The sequence below is a fragment of the Falco cherrug genome, chromosome 7 (genome assembly GCF_023634085.1).
Source record: "Falco cherrug isolate bFalChe1 chromosome 7, bFalChe1.pri, whole genome shotgun sequence".
Classification (NCBI taxonomy): Eukaryota; Metazoa; Chordata; class Aves; order Falconiformes; family Falconidae; genus Falco; species Falco cherrug.
In genome coordinates this window covers 26,089,821-26,104,075 of record NC_073703.1, presented here as the reverse complement: position 1 = coordinate 26,104,075, position 14,255 = coordinate 26,089,821, and the positions used below count along the sequence as shown (strand labels likewise).

Here is a 14,255-nt window from a genome sequence, read left to right as displayed (position 1 = left end):
TGTAACTCAGGAGACTATAAATCCTCCTGCATGTAGCATTTATGGAAAAAGCAGTGCAGAGTACAGGAAGTTTCCATTTCTCAGGGTCACCATTGCACACAGCCTTTCATTTTTAACTATCCTGCTCAGCACTCGAAATGAAGGATGAGGACAACCTCGTATGTCTTTCATCATGGTGAACTGCATAGGTTTGGTCACCCTCTAGTTGTTTCTGAAGGTGCTGAGGTCTGCCAAGACGTCGTCTGCACATAAGGAACTTTTTTCTGTCTCAGTAATAGCTCTCTGAAGAATATTATGACATTAATGTATTTCAGCTTTGGTTGTGGCTTTGGAATTAGTGACCCAGATTCTTCCAATTTTTTGTATTTCAAAGCATCCTTATACGTGTCCCCTGGTCAGCCCGTGGAGATGGCCAGGACTCCAATAGCTGCTTTCGTTAAATGGTCAATGATAAAGTGGAATTCAGTCATGGGAGGAGCCTGAAACTCATGAAATAAACTAGCAAATACATATAGCATAGCATGCATCAGATTAGGACCATAGGCAAAATCAGAAGTTTGTGGTAAAAGGCTGTGAAACTTCACATGTTGAATTGCCTTGACATTTTCTTGTGTGTTTTCAAAGTGCATACAAAAATGCTCCCCAACGTGGCTTTTTGTTTCTGTACTCCTGCAAGTTTATCCACCCAGAACAAATGCACTTTTGGACCTTACCTTCAAGCTCTTGCTTCACTGAGCACATGTTCCATTTTGCTTGAGCAGCTGTGAGGATCTGTGCTTTTCCGTACCAGCTCCCTAAGTGGGTGCCAGCAGTGGCTTCACCTGCAGCTGCTCAGAACGGTTCTGTTGCCATCTGGGTGTCAGGCAGAGGTGCTCCCTTTCCATAGCTTGTCTTTCACCAAAGAGGGATTCAGGTGGGTTTTGTATAAATGATACCAGTTAGTGCACCCCGAGTTGCACAAGCATTCAAGCAGTGATGAGCGAGTGCTTCCAGCTCTCTGATATTTACTGTCAGCAGGATGAAAGCAAATGAAACAAGTGAGCCTTTCCCAGAGCAGACACAAAGGGTATGTAGCTCTGATCTCCACGGTGGCTGCTCTGCTCCTCAGCAGGCAATAGACACGTTCCCTGCACCGCCGGCAGTGATGCAGCCACAGTGACCTAGAAAATGAACAGCTCTGCTTTAAAGAAGTAATAAAAAGTCAACCGGTACCTGTAAACCAGAGAGTAACTTGTTCAGGCTTGTTATTTGAAAGATTAAAGTTCCTGCCTTTCCTTTATTTTCCGTCTACAGATGTCTGCGGTCCCAGTCAGTTGATAATGAGAAAGTCTCTTCAAGCAGCCCGGAGCAGGTCACTTCTCCGTACGCTTCCTCCTGGTCACCGTTTGGCTTTATTGTGGTTTTAACTTCTGTTTTCATTCAGCAGCATACAGGGTCAGACATATTCAAATATATATTATGTGCTCGTGAAAGGGATTTCTGTGAAGGTTGCATGGTCACTGGCTGCAAACTGGAGTCTATAATTTCCTGCCTGTGCCGTAGCACAGTTCTCATACCCGTGCCTGTACAGGTATGCATCAAGTTTGCCACAAAGGAAAAAGTGAACAGGGATAAATTATATTGCCTTTCTGATTAAAGAAAGTCATACCTATTACAAATCCAGAGTTTACTCCTTTTCCCTGTGCGCAAGATCGTTCAAAACAAAGAAACAGCAACAGCCTTCCAGCTATGAAAAATCCTAGATTGTTTTCCTTAGCGAATGGACTGAAGTGTCCTAATTCCTATCTTAAAAGATGGTTTTGTTATCGTTCATTTGTATGGCGAAACAGAAGGCAGTGTATTTTAACTCCAAATAAGAAGTTGCTAGCAGATATTTGTGCCGTATTTTGATTTTCCTCTGATAAAAATGACCTCTCTTTTCTCCTGGGTTACGATTCTCCACCCTGCTGTTAAAACCTGAGCTGTAATACATATTTAATGAGGACTTAACTGTTGGATCATCTAGCTTCCAGCTTTCACATACCAGCTTTCTTTAAATTGTTCCTTTCTCTTCCTTTTTCAAATATCAGGCCCTAAATTTGGATCATGGACAGATGTTTCTGACTTCTGAACCACTCATCCATCAACTTGTAGCCCATAAAACCTGCGTCTATAACATTCTGCATCTTTGGACTCCCAGCTCCTAATTACTAAAGACCCGGGGACTTTTAGGTTCTTGAAAAAGAAAGAAAGAGAGAATTCTTTTTTTTTTTTTTTTTTTTTTTTTAATGCTTTTATGCGTACCACATAAAACTAATTACACAACGTGGTAAACACAAAATAAGTAAAATGAATGGTTAGGAGCAAATACAGAATGAGTGTTAATATAATCCTGCAAGCAGAAAGTTGATTACATGCCTGTGATTGTTCTTACGGATTAGAAGTTGGCTAATTGCAAAAGATTGTGCCCACTGTTAAATGTGCTTCAGATACTCCGTTCTCCAGGCAGAAAAGAGGGGAACAGGAGGTTTATCGTGTCGTGGCCATTCCTGTATGCCCAGACTCCTGATGAAGGTAGGCTGAGCGCTGGGTGCTGGTGACAGCACTCAGCACAGGTCCTGCCCACGGAGAGGTGGCCCTGCGTTCCTCCAGCCCCATGACGGTGCCCAGCCTCGCTCAGGGCGCTTTGGCATGTCTGTGTCCCTGGCTCCAGCAAGCAGACCTGCTGGAGTGCTCACTCTGGGCTCAAACCTCTTGGTCCCTGTTGCCTCAAGAGCAGCTGGTGTCCGCGTTTGCAGGAGAGCAGGGAGCAGGTACCAGCTCAGCACAGAAACAAGCGTGAGGTATTGGCAGCTCCACTTATGGCATGTGAGAATATTAGAAAATAAAAGAGGAGTCAACAAGAGCAGTGTTACATGATGCACAGTGGAAAATAAACTGATGAGGAGCATGGCAGAACATGCTTTGCAGCTGACCTTGTTGTTTTTGCCCAATTTACAGATATTTCTCACTGTGAGTCATTTCAGGGCTGTAACTATCCTTTGAAATGAAGATGACACAGGAGCCACCTACCTCATAAGGTTTATGTTCAAAACCAGATAGCTCTGATTATATTGCTGGGCAAAATTGTTAAAGAAGAGCAGCCACTGGATTTCCGTGGCAGAAATAAGCTAAACACGAAATGGGAGCTTTCCCTCTGCGATGCGTAGATGGAACTATTTGCCCCTGAACTGAACAGCACTATTTTATATATATAACTGCTAAAGAAAACTCTTTTTTTTATTAAGGAAAATCAATTGTTGTTGTTGTTATAAATTGTAAAGAAATTACCATAAAGACTGCTACAGTTCTTAATAGGAGTATACAGTAGATTAATTTACATTATATTCAGTTATCATTAATTAAAGAGATGCTTCTCTGACTTTTAGAGTCAATGAAGAAATTTATAGTTGAAATCAATAGGCCAAGTACAATGGACGAAGGATGTGTTTATTTTTTATAAACATAACTGTGCATATAAGCAATCAATATTTAATCATCCCATAGGATTAATTTCTTCAAGAAATCTATATGTTCAAGTCATTTAGAGAATATAGTGTTTCTCAACAACAGGCACAGAATAAATACCCTTTCATTGACAGCACAGAGGAGATGTTTTCAGCCTGCTGCAATAAAACACTGTCACACTTTTACAGTCTTCTTTCTCTGAGGTCAGGGAAACACATTTTGCTTTTCTGTTAGCTTTAGGGAACAAAGATTTCTGAATACTCAAAGGTAACTTAAGAAAAAAGGAGTCTCTGTGAAGCCTTCTGTGCTCTGGATTGACTAAATGTAGGTATGCTTTGCTAAAGGTAAGGCACATGATAATGCTGATAAATGCTCCAGGACTAATGTGATTTCTCCTTAGTGCTTTACAAATATCCACAAACCATTGAAAAGCTGTTGTTTCAGCTTGGTCAAAGTAAATTTCCCAAAATGTATTTTCTCCTTATCTTTGTAAGGCAAAGGGCTTTGATTATAAGAATTTTTCTCCTTCAAAAATTCTTTTTCAAGCAAATCCTGATTCTTACTAATTCTAAAGCTCTGGACACATGAATTGACATGCAGGCAGAGGTGTTATGGTTGTGTGTTTGCTTGTGTGTTCTCTCTTTGAAGCATCAGTCTTGACTTTTTAATGTGAAAAAGCACAGGTGTGCACCATACAGGTGATTTCAAGGAAGCAGCTGATGGGGATTTTCTCCTTCCCATCCAAGGGAGCTGAGAGAGATGCTCGGATCTCTGGAGGCCAGCAGAGAGTGCTGCAGGAGCAAGGGCAGGGGCCTGGGGTGTTCTTGGTGCTTTAATGTCAACCAGCGAGTGGCCAAGAGCTTTGTGTGCCTCCCACGTGCAGGGCTTTGCAGAGCCTCTCCAGTTCCGTGCTAGGAGCCTCAACTGCCCCAGGGCATTGTAGGAACCTAAATCCTATTTTTAGGGTGTCTTGGATGTTTCAGGGTTGGTGTTAGGTGCCTCATCATCACGCAGACCTCTAAAAATATTCTATTAGAGACCCCTTGTTTCTCCACCTGGTTGCATGGCTTTCTGACTCCGTACAGATCCGACCTCCATTTTTTTTCAACTTCTGTACCAGCAAGTAAAAAGCTCGACTGCTACGCTTATTTTCAACAGTTTCAGTATTCGTCAGCCAAAGGTGCCGTTGCTGTTTCACACCAGGTTCAGGAAGAGGCTCCGCAGCGGTGCCCAGGCTGCTAGCAGGGATGGGGCAGGGATGTCCCAGGCTCCAGGAGTGATGCCCCACTTCCCTTCTACTGCAACCGTGGGGTTTATTTTCCTGGTGGAAAGAGAAGGTTGAAAGCCGAATGTGGCAAAAGCCGTGCAGATACTGGTTTTCTTTATGTATTTGCTCAACAGCAGAGCTGAAAAATCAAGCAAGGGGGATATTTTGTGTCAAACCTAGTGACAATTTTGAGATTATTTTTTTTTTTTCTGGTTTCCATGGTGAAAGTAAGAATTAGGACAGCACTGGTGTTGATTGCAAGGCAAAAAGATATGTGTTGCTTCCTATGGAGAAATACCAATATCCAGCACTGGCTTAAAATGCATAATACTGAAATGAAAAATCAAATTGTTTTGCTTTCAGAATGAATAAAATAATGGAGCTTCTTTATTGCTTTTGTTTGGGTGGTGGTAGAAAAGAGTGATGCTCTAAAGCAGCAACTAAATTTGATAGAAATTCATGACTAGTTTTGGTAATTGTAAACTTTAAACATGAAGTATTAATTATTAAAATTATTTGCTGAAGTCTCAGTTTCAGAATTTCCTTATCCAAAGACAAGGTGTAATAGGGAATATTTTTGCAGTAGGAATCAGAAGCATCTCTAAAGCAAGGGCTAGCTCACTTCAAACAACCGCTAGAAAGTCAGTAGTAGCTCACACATCTGGAAGCTCTGTTTTGTTAATACAGTACCCACAAATTTAATTGGCAGCCAACATGACAGCATAAAACATGTAGCTTAAGAAAACACTGATGTCTATTTCAAAAAAAGTGGGTTGGTTTTTTTTAGTGTTGAAATTTAGGAAATTTTCTCCAGAATTTTTTGTTTCTCTGATTCTTGATCTTTGTGAAAGGGACAGACACAGGCATGATATTATGTTTGGTAGTATACCGCTCACTTCTGGAGCATAGTCAATAGTTTTAATCTTCCTTGTGAAGATTACTTGTATTCACCTTGAAAGTTTGATTTAATTAAAAAAAAAGTAATCAATTGGAATCTATTGTAATGGAAGTAACATCAGGGAATTTTCCTTTAGGAGGAGCAGTAGCCTTTGTGAGGTCTGCAGAGCAGTGCATCACTCAACTTTTTTTGGGAGCTGTTTAGGCAAAACAAAATAATAATAATAATAAAAAAATAGACCTTAGGTTTCCATTTGTGGGCTGAAATAGTTGCGTATAAATTTGTTCCCAATTTGTGAATTCTATAAGTTACTGCTTATCATTTTCATTTTAAAATCAGCTATGTATTTCAGATAAAATATTCAGTCTTCATGATAAAGCTTTTGAGAAATTGTGCCAGGAACTGCACTAAGTGCCTTGCTGTAATCACTGGCTATAAAAATATAGTGAATTCAGCTCCTACCACAGTTTGGTAAGGCTAGAAATAATGGGTAGAATGGAGTTTTTCAGGATTTCTTTTTCTTTTTTTTTTTTTTCAGTATGGCAGCCGGGGTGTGTGAATGAAAAGGTTTCACTTTGAGAAAAAAGTTCTCATCTACCTTGGCCATTTTTGCATTTTTTGATATACTTGAAGGACATTTTAAAAATAGCCATGTTGGGTTTAGAAAATGTAAAAGTTATGTTTAAGAAATAAAAACCCCCAAATACTTGCACATTTAAAATATCAGCTCATTTTACTTGACTGGCTAGGTAACTTGGTAAATACACAAGCATTCACAAAGGCTCATTTGCAGCTTCTCCCCTGAGGGTAGCAGCTTTGCTGTGGGACGGCTTTCCAGTTTGACCATGCTAGGCAAGGCGAGCGTCTGTCCACAGGGCTCCAGCGAGAAGATCCATATGGGCAAATTCCCCATGCACTGCTTTAAAAATACAGCCTAAATCTTCCTGTAATTATCCTTAGTAACTTCTGTGCAGCACACTCATCACTTTGCTCTCAAGGACAACAGTCTACTCAAGACAAGGCTTATCCGTTACTGAGAGGGCTCCCTGACAGCTCGTGAAGGTGCACGGTGCCTTATGCATTATTCAACATATATGAAAGGTCCCGGTGTCCCCTCTGTTTGTGTCTGCAATGTTTTAAATGATCTGTGCATCTCTGTTGTGAGCATTTAGTGCAGATCAGAATTCAATTGCTGTTCTACCTGGCAGGCATAAGAAGCAGAAACACGTCCTTGCACCTTCACAGACTTCTCCACCCATATTGTCAACCACGTGCAGCATTTGTCACTCTGCTCCTGAGCGCCCGGGTTGCAGCCATGCCAGGAAGGTTTCCATGAGGTGGGAGCGGGAGAGGTGCATGTAGCATAAAAACAAGGCTGCTGGTAGGCAGAGCAGGGAACGGGAGGAACCGTTGCCCTGATGTGTTGTGAGCTGTGGGATGTCAAAATAACACGTTGTAAAATGTGAGTGAAGCAGGTTCAGTGGCATGTTCTTATTCATGGGTATCTAGAGATAAGGAGCAAAGACTTTTGTTACACAGCCTGTACCTTGTGTTTCATCCTCTGCTGGTCTCAGTACTTAGGTACAAAGACCTGTGAAAGTTGGTATCTAACTAAATCTGTCGAATTGAAGTTTTTCATAAGCTCCACTGTGATGATCCTTTAAAGATACAATATAAATGCACATCTTTTCAGTATCTCTATTACCTTTAATAACTCTGTTGTTGCTTAGTGGCCTTGGGAGACCATTAACAGAGGAATGCTCCACAGTCCAGGCTGTCTACAGAGCTGTGGTGGACATTTCATTTGTATCATGAAGTGGGTCATTTTAATGTTTGCCACAGGGGAAGGGTGATGCGGTTGGGGCAGACACTCGGGTGATGCTGGTGATGCTGCTCAGGGCACACGCTGCAGACTGCTGAGCTGCAGCATCTCTGGGCTCAGGAGCTCGCAGCTCCCAGCCTGTGCTGGTGTGCCCAGGCCCCTCAGCAATGCACTTAACTCTTGTCCCACTCTACACCCACAAATCTATCCAAAAGCTTTCTGGTGGGAGGGCTGGGGTGCAAAGGCAGGCGGCTGCTTTGTGCACGTGCAGGGTTTGTATTAACCAGCATACCCCTGCCTTGCACATCGGGCAGGCGGCAATATGGTTTTTCCTTATGGTAACCTGTTTTTACATTTTTAACCAAATCTGGGGGGTGGGGGGAGTGGGGGGAGGGGTTATAACGTTTCTCCTATGCATGACTTAACCCCCGAGTGCCCAGCCCTGAAGAGCCACTTGAGCCTAAGGCATGTGCAAGAGCAGAAAACTTGAAATAACATCTCAGATGTGCTCAGCATTGGTCTAACTCAAGCTCTGCAAATGCTCAAAGTGCAGGAAAACACACACTGACTTTGGGGGTAGCAAAGCAAAGCTGGTGTCTAGAGCTGTTCCATCATCCCAGCTTTCTTAAGAACTTCTCTTGCTTTGCAGTCTGAGTTTTATTTAATGGGCATATAGCTGTACTTGTGTAACATGCTTTAATGATAAAAGTATTGACATCTCTGTCCCACTGCTATGAATTTGAAGGTTGGAGTCTATTAATATTGCTGCAGATTTAGTTTATGTGGATGAAGCGTGGTAGATTTAGTACTAGCTTTCAGTGATTTCAGTGTACATGTTTATTGCATCAGCAAATTAAAGTTTTGGAATAAAAGGTTTTCTGTCCTTAATAAGCTCTGTGTTGGTGAACATGTAATGGGTAAGAACTTGAGCACACTGACAGGTGTAGTGAGCTTAGTAGAACATCTCATTTTAGCATCAGTGCACCTGTACAGTTGTCTTGGGACGTGTGGTAAATATTTAATGATTTTTCCTTTGTTTTCCACAGATAGTGTCTGTAATAAGGCAGAGTATTGGCAAGTAATGTTGCAATATCAAGTCATTCTGCTGCCCAAAATGTGTATGATTTCTGCTTATCTATAAACTAGTTAATGTTAGAGGCAATGTGGCACTTTTTTCTTGTGGCTCTGCCTTCGTAATTAGATTTCTTTTTCCTTTTCATTTCTTGGTAAAGCATTTGAATAAAAGACACTGGATTTTGATGCTGAAAACACTGTACAGTCTATAAAGCACAGAAATCTTTGCTTCTTTTTTTTTATAAAATGGTCTCTTGTTTGCTCATACTGACTTTCATTGTTCTCTGCAATCCATCCATCTTTGAGACTATAAGGATGGCTGATAATTATGCACTAAGGCCATTAATGGCTAAACTGTTTCTTTCTCACTCATCAACAGAAGTGGTAAGTGCTTGGAAATGAAACCGCATTTCAGCTTTTCAATGTGCTCTTATTCGCTTCAAATGATGCCTCAAATGATAGCTGTGAAACCTCGTTGCTCTAACGAGGAGGCAGCACCCAACTCGTGGAGCCGTGGCTGTCTTACCCTGGTGTGCACAGTGGCAGAAAACACGTCTGCCACTATGGTTCGCCAGTATTTTTTAAAAATCATGGAGGGAATGGGGCTACTAGACAGGAGAAGCCAATTTACCGGGTTGGGTTTGAAGGCCTAGCGTTTGAGAGCTAGTAAATTCAGCATCACTAAGCTGACTAAACAAACAGAACAGCATTTGACTTTAAAGAAGAGAAGCGTTATTTAACATTTTGACAAGTAGGTTTTAAACAGAGGAGCAGATACGCAAAGAAATTTAGTCTCCTGTAGATGGAAGAATTCAGTGGGATTTTGAAAACTGCTACAGCACCTGCTTGGATGCTTGGGCGCTTGCATGCCACCACACAGCGAGTGCTTAGTCCTGTGTGAGTGTGCTCACAAACCAGGTGCTGGAGTCTGTGATGAGCATCAGAAATCCTCCTGAACTGACTTAACGCCATACTTTTCCTGCATGCCCCAAATGGTGCTGTATGCTGCCTGCAGCCCTTGCTTGGGTCCGAGGTTTGGTGTGGGACCAGCATGGGCAGAAACAGGCAGATGGCAGACAGGCCTCTTGGTAAAACGGGTTTGCAATCTGTGATCTCCTCTGTTCGTTACAGAAATGCTCAGTAGTGGGTTATTTCAGGGAGGTTCGTGGTCTTGCTGTGTCTCTTAATTCTCCTGGGTCATTTGAAGGTTCAAGGAAGCACCAAGGGATGCACAGGTTGGCGTGTGCTCCTGTTCATTTCTAAGGTGAAGACAATTTCTGTCCCAAAAGCTCTGACATTTGCGTTCTTCTTTTGATTTTAGGCTGGACAACAGCGTTGGTGGGAACAGGAAATTACAGTGAATGGAAATATTCAAAAGGGAGAATTAATTACCTACAACCTAACTGAGCTGATCAAGCCAGAGGCATATGAAGTCCGTCTAACGCCCATCACCAGATTTGGGGAGGGGGACTCAACTATTCGGGTCATCAAGTATAGTGGTAAGCGGACCTTTGAGTATAAGCAAATAAGTTGCAATGCATTTTGCACCATTCAATCTGCAGTGCAGGGTATGGCCGCACTGGGTTGCACTGTGTGAACTGGTTACCAGTCCTGCAAATAATGCTGCATGGGACGAGGGTCGGCTTCCAAGAAGGAGAGTTGCAAGTAAAACTGGGTAGAAATGAAAGTCTCCACCTCTGGGAAGACTCACAATCACAAAAAATAAAATTTGTAAAAAAATTCTGAACAGCCAAAATGCAAAATCATGTCAAAGTTTTTGTGAAATAATGGAAAAAATAGCAGAAATTAATGTTAGCTTTGTGAAATAGCTCAGTTCAAAACTCTGTCCTTACTTTGAACACTTTGAAGGGCGATGAGTTTTGAAGAAAAATCTGCAAAAGCAGTATTCTGACAGTGTCAAATCAGTGTCATGTTATCATCAAAATACTTTTTTTTTTTTTTTCCCCCATACGGAGCACTTTCCGAGAAGTTTTTATTTGAATGTGAATGATTTGGAAAAAAAAAAAAATGACCATTGCTACTCCTACACAAGTGGATAAGGGCATTATACATTTTCCTCTAGAAGGTCATGACATGTCAAAGATTTGTCCACTTTAACAAGAAAAACACAGTATTCATGCATCCTTCTATTCAGTCTTCCAGCATTACCAGGAGTTAATTCCTAGACCTCTGAAAAATCCATCAAAATACCTTTCTTAGGGTATTTATTTAATGAAAGGTGAATCGCTTTCTTGTTTTTCTTCTGCAAAAAATTAAAATTACTGGCCAAGAGGTACCTTAGAGTGAAAGTGGCTCTGCTAAAGGTACCATTGTGCAGTTTGCAACGGGAATCTGATGTGCTGAGCAGGAAGGGTTTATAATCGAAAAAGGGAAGTGTGTGGTGGGGGGAGGGGTGGGGAAGGGATATCTGTAAACATGGAATCATGAAATGAATTTACCGTCTGGGGACAGAATTTTGTAGTAGGGTCTGTTGTGGTAGGTCTTTAAGGGGTAACGGTTTTAAATTGAAAGAGGGTTGATTCAGACTAGATATAGGAGAAATTTTTTACGCTGAGGGTGACAAGGCACTGGCACAGGTTGCCCAGAGAGGTGGTGGATGCTCCATCGCTGGAAACATTCAAGGCCAGGTTGGACAGGGCTCTGAGCCACCCGATGGAGTTGAAGATGTCCCTTCTGGGGGGTTGGACTAGATGGCCTTTAAAGGTCCCTTCCAACCTAAGCCATCCTGTGATTCTATCTATGATTCTGTCACGCAGAACCTTGATAATCCCACAGAACAAAAGCCAGTGACACACACATCAAGTCACAGCTAGGTCCAATTGCTGCAGGAGCTGGATCCAACAGTAATTAGTGCTATGCAGATGCCTAAAAGAGCCCAAAGCTGGGAACTGACAGTCAGCGGAAGGGCAAAAGCAACGTACAGATCGAGAATTAAAGAATCATTATCAAATAATTTAATGTTGTGAACAAATCTGAAAAAAAATTAAATGTCTTGTGCATCATATGTGCAATTCTTCATGATCAGTGATTAGCTCAGCTCTACTCAATCTCATCATAAATTATTTTTATCACTGTATTAATATCAAGGGGAAAATTACATTAAGCAATCTCAAATATCAATTCTAAAGAAGGTAATGGCACATTTCACTAAATGCCAGATCTGCTAATGATGGTGATGGATGAGGTTGCGCCTGTTACAGGAAAATGTTTGCAAAGTCTGCATTTCCCAAAGCTCATGAGAACAAATTCTCAGTCGAAGAAAGGACTCGTTTGCTAGATCTATGAACATACAAATGAGGAGAAGATGTCCACTCTGCTGCAACTCCTGTTGGACCTTGGCTTCTCACTGGACATCTTTACTCTTATAAGTTCCTGTTTCCTGACACTTAGCAGTAGATCATTCTCTTCGGGGCTCCCCACATGCACAGGGGAAAGACCCAGGGCCTTCCTGAAGGTGATCAGAAGAAGCTTCATTCAGACATTTGGGATTTCTCTGCAGCCATCCCGATCTCTGCGTGCTGCCTGCGATAAGGAGACTTGTGTCCTCACAGCCTGGTCATGCCAGGCAGCCACTGCCCTCTTCCATGGACCTCAAAATTTCTCCCATGACTTAAATACTGATCAGTGCTCCTATAAGGAGAAACTAAACAACATTTAGGTCACTCAGTCACTACTGCTCTTTCTTGTTGGTGGTTGTACTCTGCCAAGTCTCAGGAGGTTGATTGAGGTCGTGGCTCTAGCTCACAACCATGCTGAGTTGGAAGTTTTCATGAAGCGTTATGTGATTTACATTTCTAGCCCCTGGCTGGCAGAAAGAACATTCCCATGCAGCATAAAAGGCATATTTTGTCTACTGAAAAATTTTATGCTAGAATCTGCCATTAGCACAGATGTGAAGAACAGCCCATTTCAAAGGCGCTGATGAGGTGCCAATGCAAAATCCAGCCGCCAGGAGAGAGGAAGCCGTTGCCTTGTGCCCCAGATGGAGAGATGCTTTCGGAGCAGTACGCAGTGCTATTACTCCGGTGCCGACAAATTCACAGCTTCAGAAATCATGAGCCAGATGCTAATCAGTAAGATAAACCTAAAGTGACTTCCCTTTGACGAGGGATTCCAGAACCGCTGAGGGTTTGTGTGCTTAAAATACGCATTTTTATCTCAGCATTCATCCAATGACTGTTGTGTCAGCAAAGTATTACCAGGCTAATTTTAAGGATGCTATAGCTTCAACTGTAAAATAATGATATCACATACATTATTGCAGTGCAATACTTATAATCTGAAATGCTAGGATCTTATAAAAGCAGTTAATGGGCTAGCAGGATGCACAGCAGCAGGCCTGCATCAGTGTAAGAAATAATTATAAAAAATACCCAGAAAATATAAGACATAATGTGAATGTTTCTTAAAAGAGAATTTTTTACATTTTTCTCCCATTACATTTTTTTTTTTCAGTTGTAAGACCTCAGGCAAGGATAAAAACATTTGGATTTTGATATTTTCAGTAGGATTTGTGTGTTTGTGTGTGTGTGTGTGTGCGTGCACGCATGTGCTTCTGTGTGTTCATTTTCTGTCAGTACTCCAGAAGCACACTGGCCTCTGGCAGTATCAGCCATTCTTTCTCATCCCACCACTTCAGGAATACTTTTTTTGGAGGATGAGGAGTCACAACCATGTCCTTTTAGGTCTTGAATATCTCCAAGGATGGAGACTTCACAGCCTCTCTGGGCAACCTGTTTGGTGCTCCATGACCCTTAGAGTAAAGAAGTTTCTTTCCTAGGTTTAAAATGCACTGATGTATTTTTTTTATTGCTGGTGAGGATTCCGACTGCAAACATTTTTTGCCTTATTTTTTTAAACTTTAAGCAGACTAATAGGATTTCACCCCATTTTAAAGAAATGCAGCCAGTGTGAAAAGCAGATCAGACACATTGTACAGTTGCTAAAAATGGCAACGGTGTCTTTTGCCTTTAAGAAATGCATTAACTTTCATAGTTGAGTTTCATTTTTGTGCAAATAGAAGATAGAAAGGCTATGCACTACCTAGGTTTTACTTTGACAGCTAAAGCTTGTCTTCTGTAACAGGACAATCTTGGGTAGGTACCACACAGAACTGATCTCCCTAGAATAGTTATAAAGTGTGTAAGGATCAAGGTGACATTTCCATGTGTTGGTTGCATTTGCTGCCTTGCTAGAAACAAGAAGGTTTCTCCAGATTTCTTCCAGGGGTTGAATTACCCTCTGGACATGACTGTGTCTCTCCAGTGCCTTTAGAGACACTCCAATGGCACTCTTAGGTGAGGTGTCTAACCTCTAGATTGCTGAAGTTAAGCCACATTAATGCTACCTGTGAAATAATTTTTAATTAGGTTACATTCCTTTGTATGTGATGCAGAGCACATCACCTTTTGAATTAAACCCCACAACTGGAGATTAACATGGAAATTGCTAATATATGAATACAACAGCTTCCAACTTGCTAGCCTGCTGGTAGCCATCTGAAAGTCCAAAATAAGGAGACTATTACAGCAGGAAAACCTGAGCAGTGAGCTCTTTACAGTATACCCTGCCATCCCAAGTGGGAGCTGTAAATACAAAATAAAAATGCGGCAGTATCCAATCCCATGAATCAAAAAGTTACCCATGGTGCAAGCATTTCATAGGGAAATCCCTCGCCTGCCATGAAT

General features: G+C 41.7%; 1 protein-coding gene across 1 annotated transcript in view; it reads left to right on the top strand.

Moving 5' to 3' along the window:
• The window catches only part of MDGA2 (MAM domain containing glycosylphosphatidylinositol anchor 2), a 394,427-nt gene that overhangs the window by 351,520 nt on the left and 28,652 nt on the right, over positions 1-14,255 (top strand). Inside the window, exon 11 of the mRNA XM_055717155.1 lies at positions 9,869-10,046. Within this exon, the coding sequence (XP_055573130.1) occupies positions 9,869-10,046 (178 nt within the window). The remainder of the gene's footprint in view (positions 1-9,868; positions 10,047-14,255) is intronic.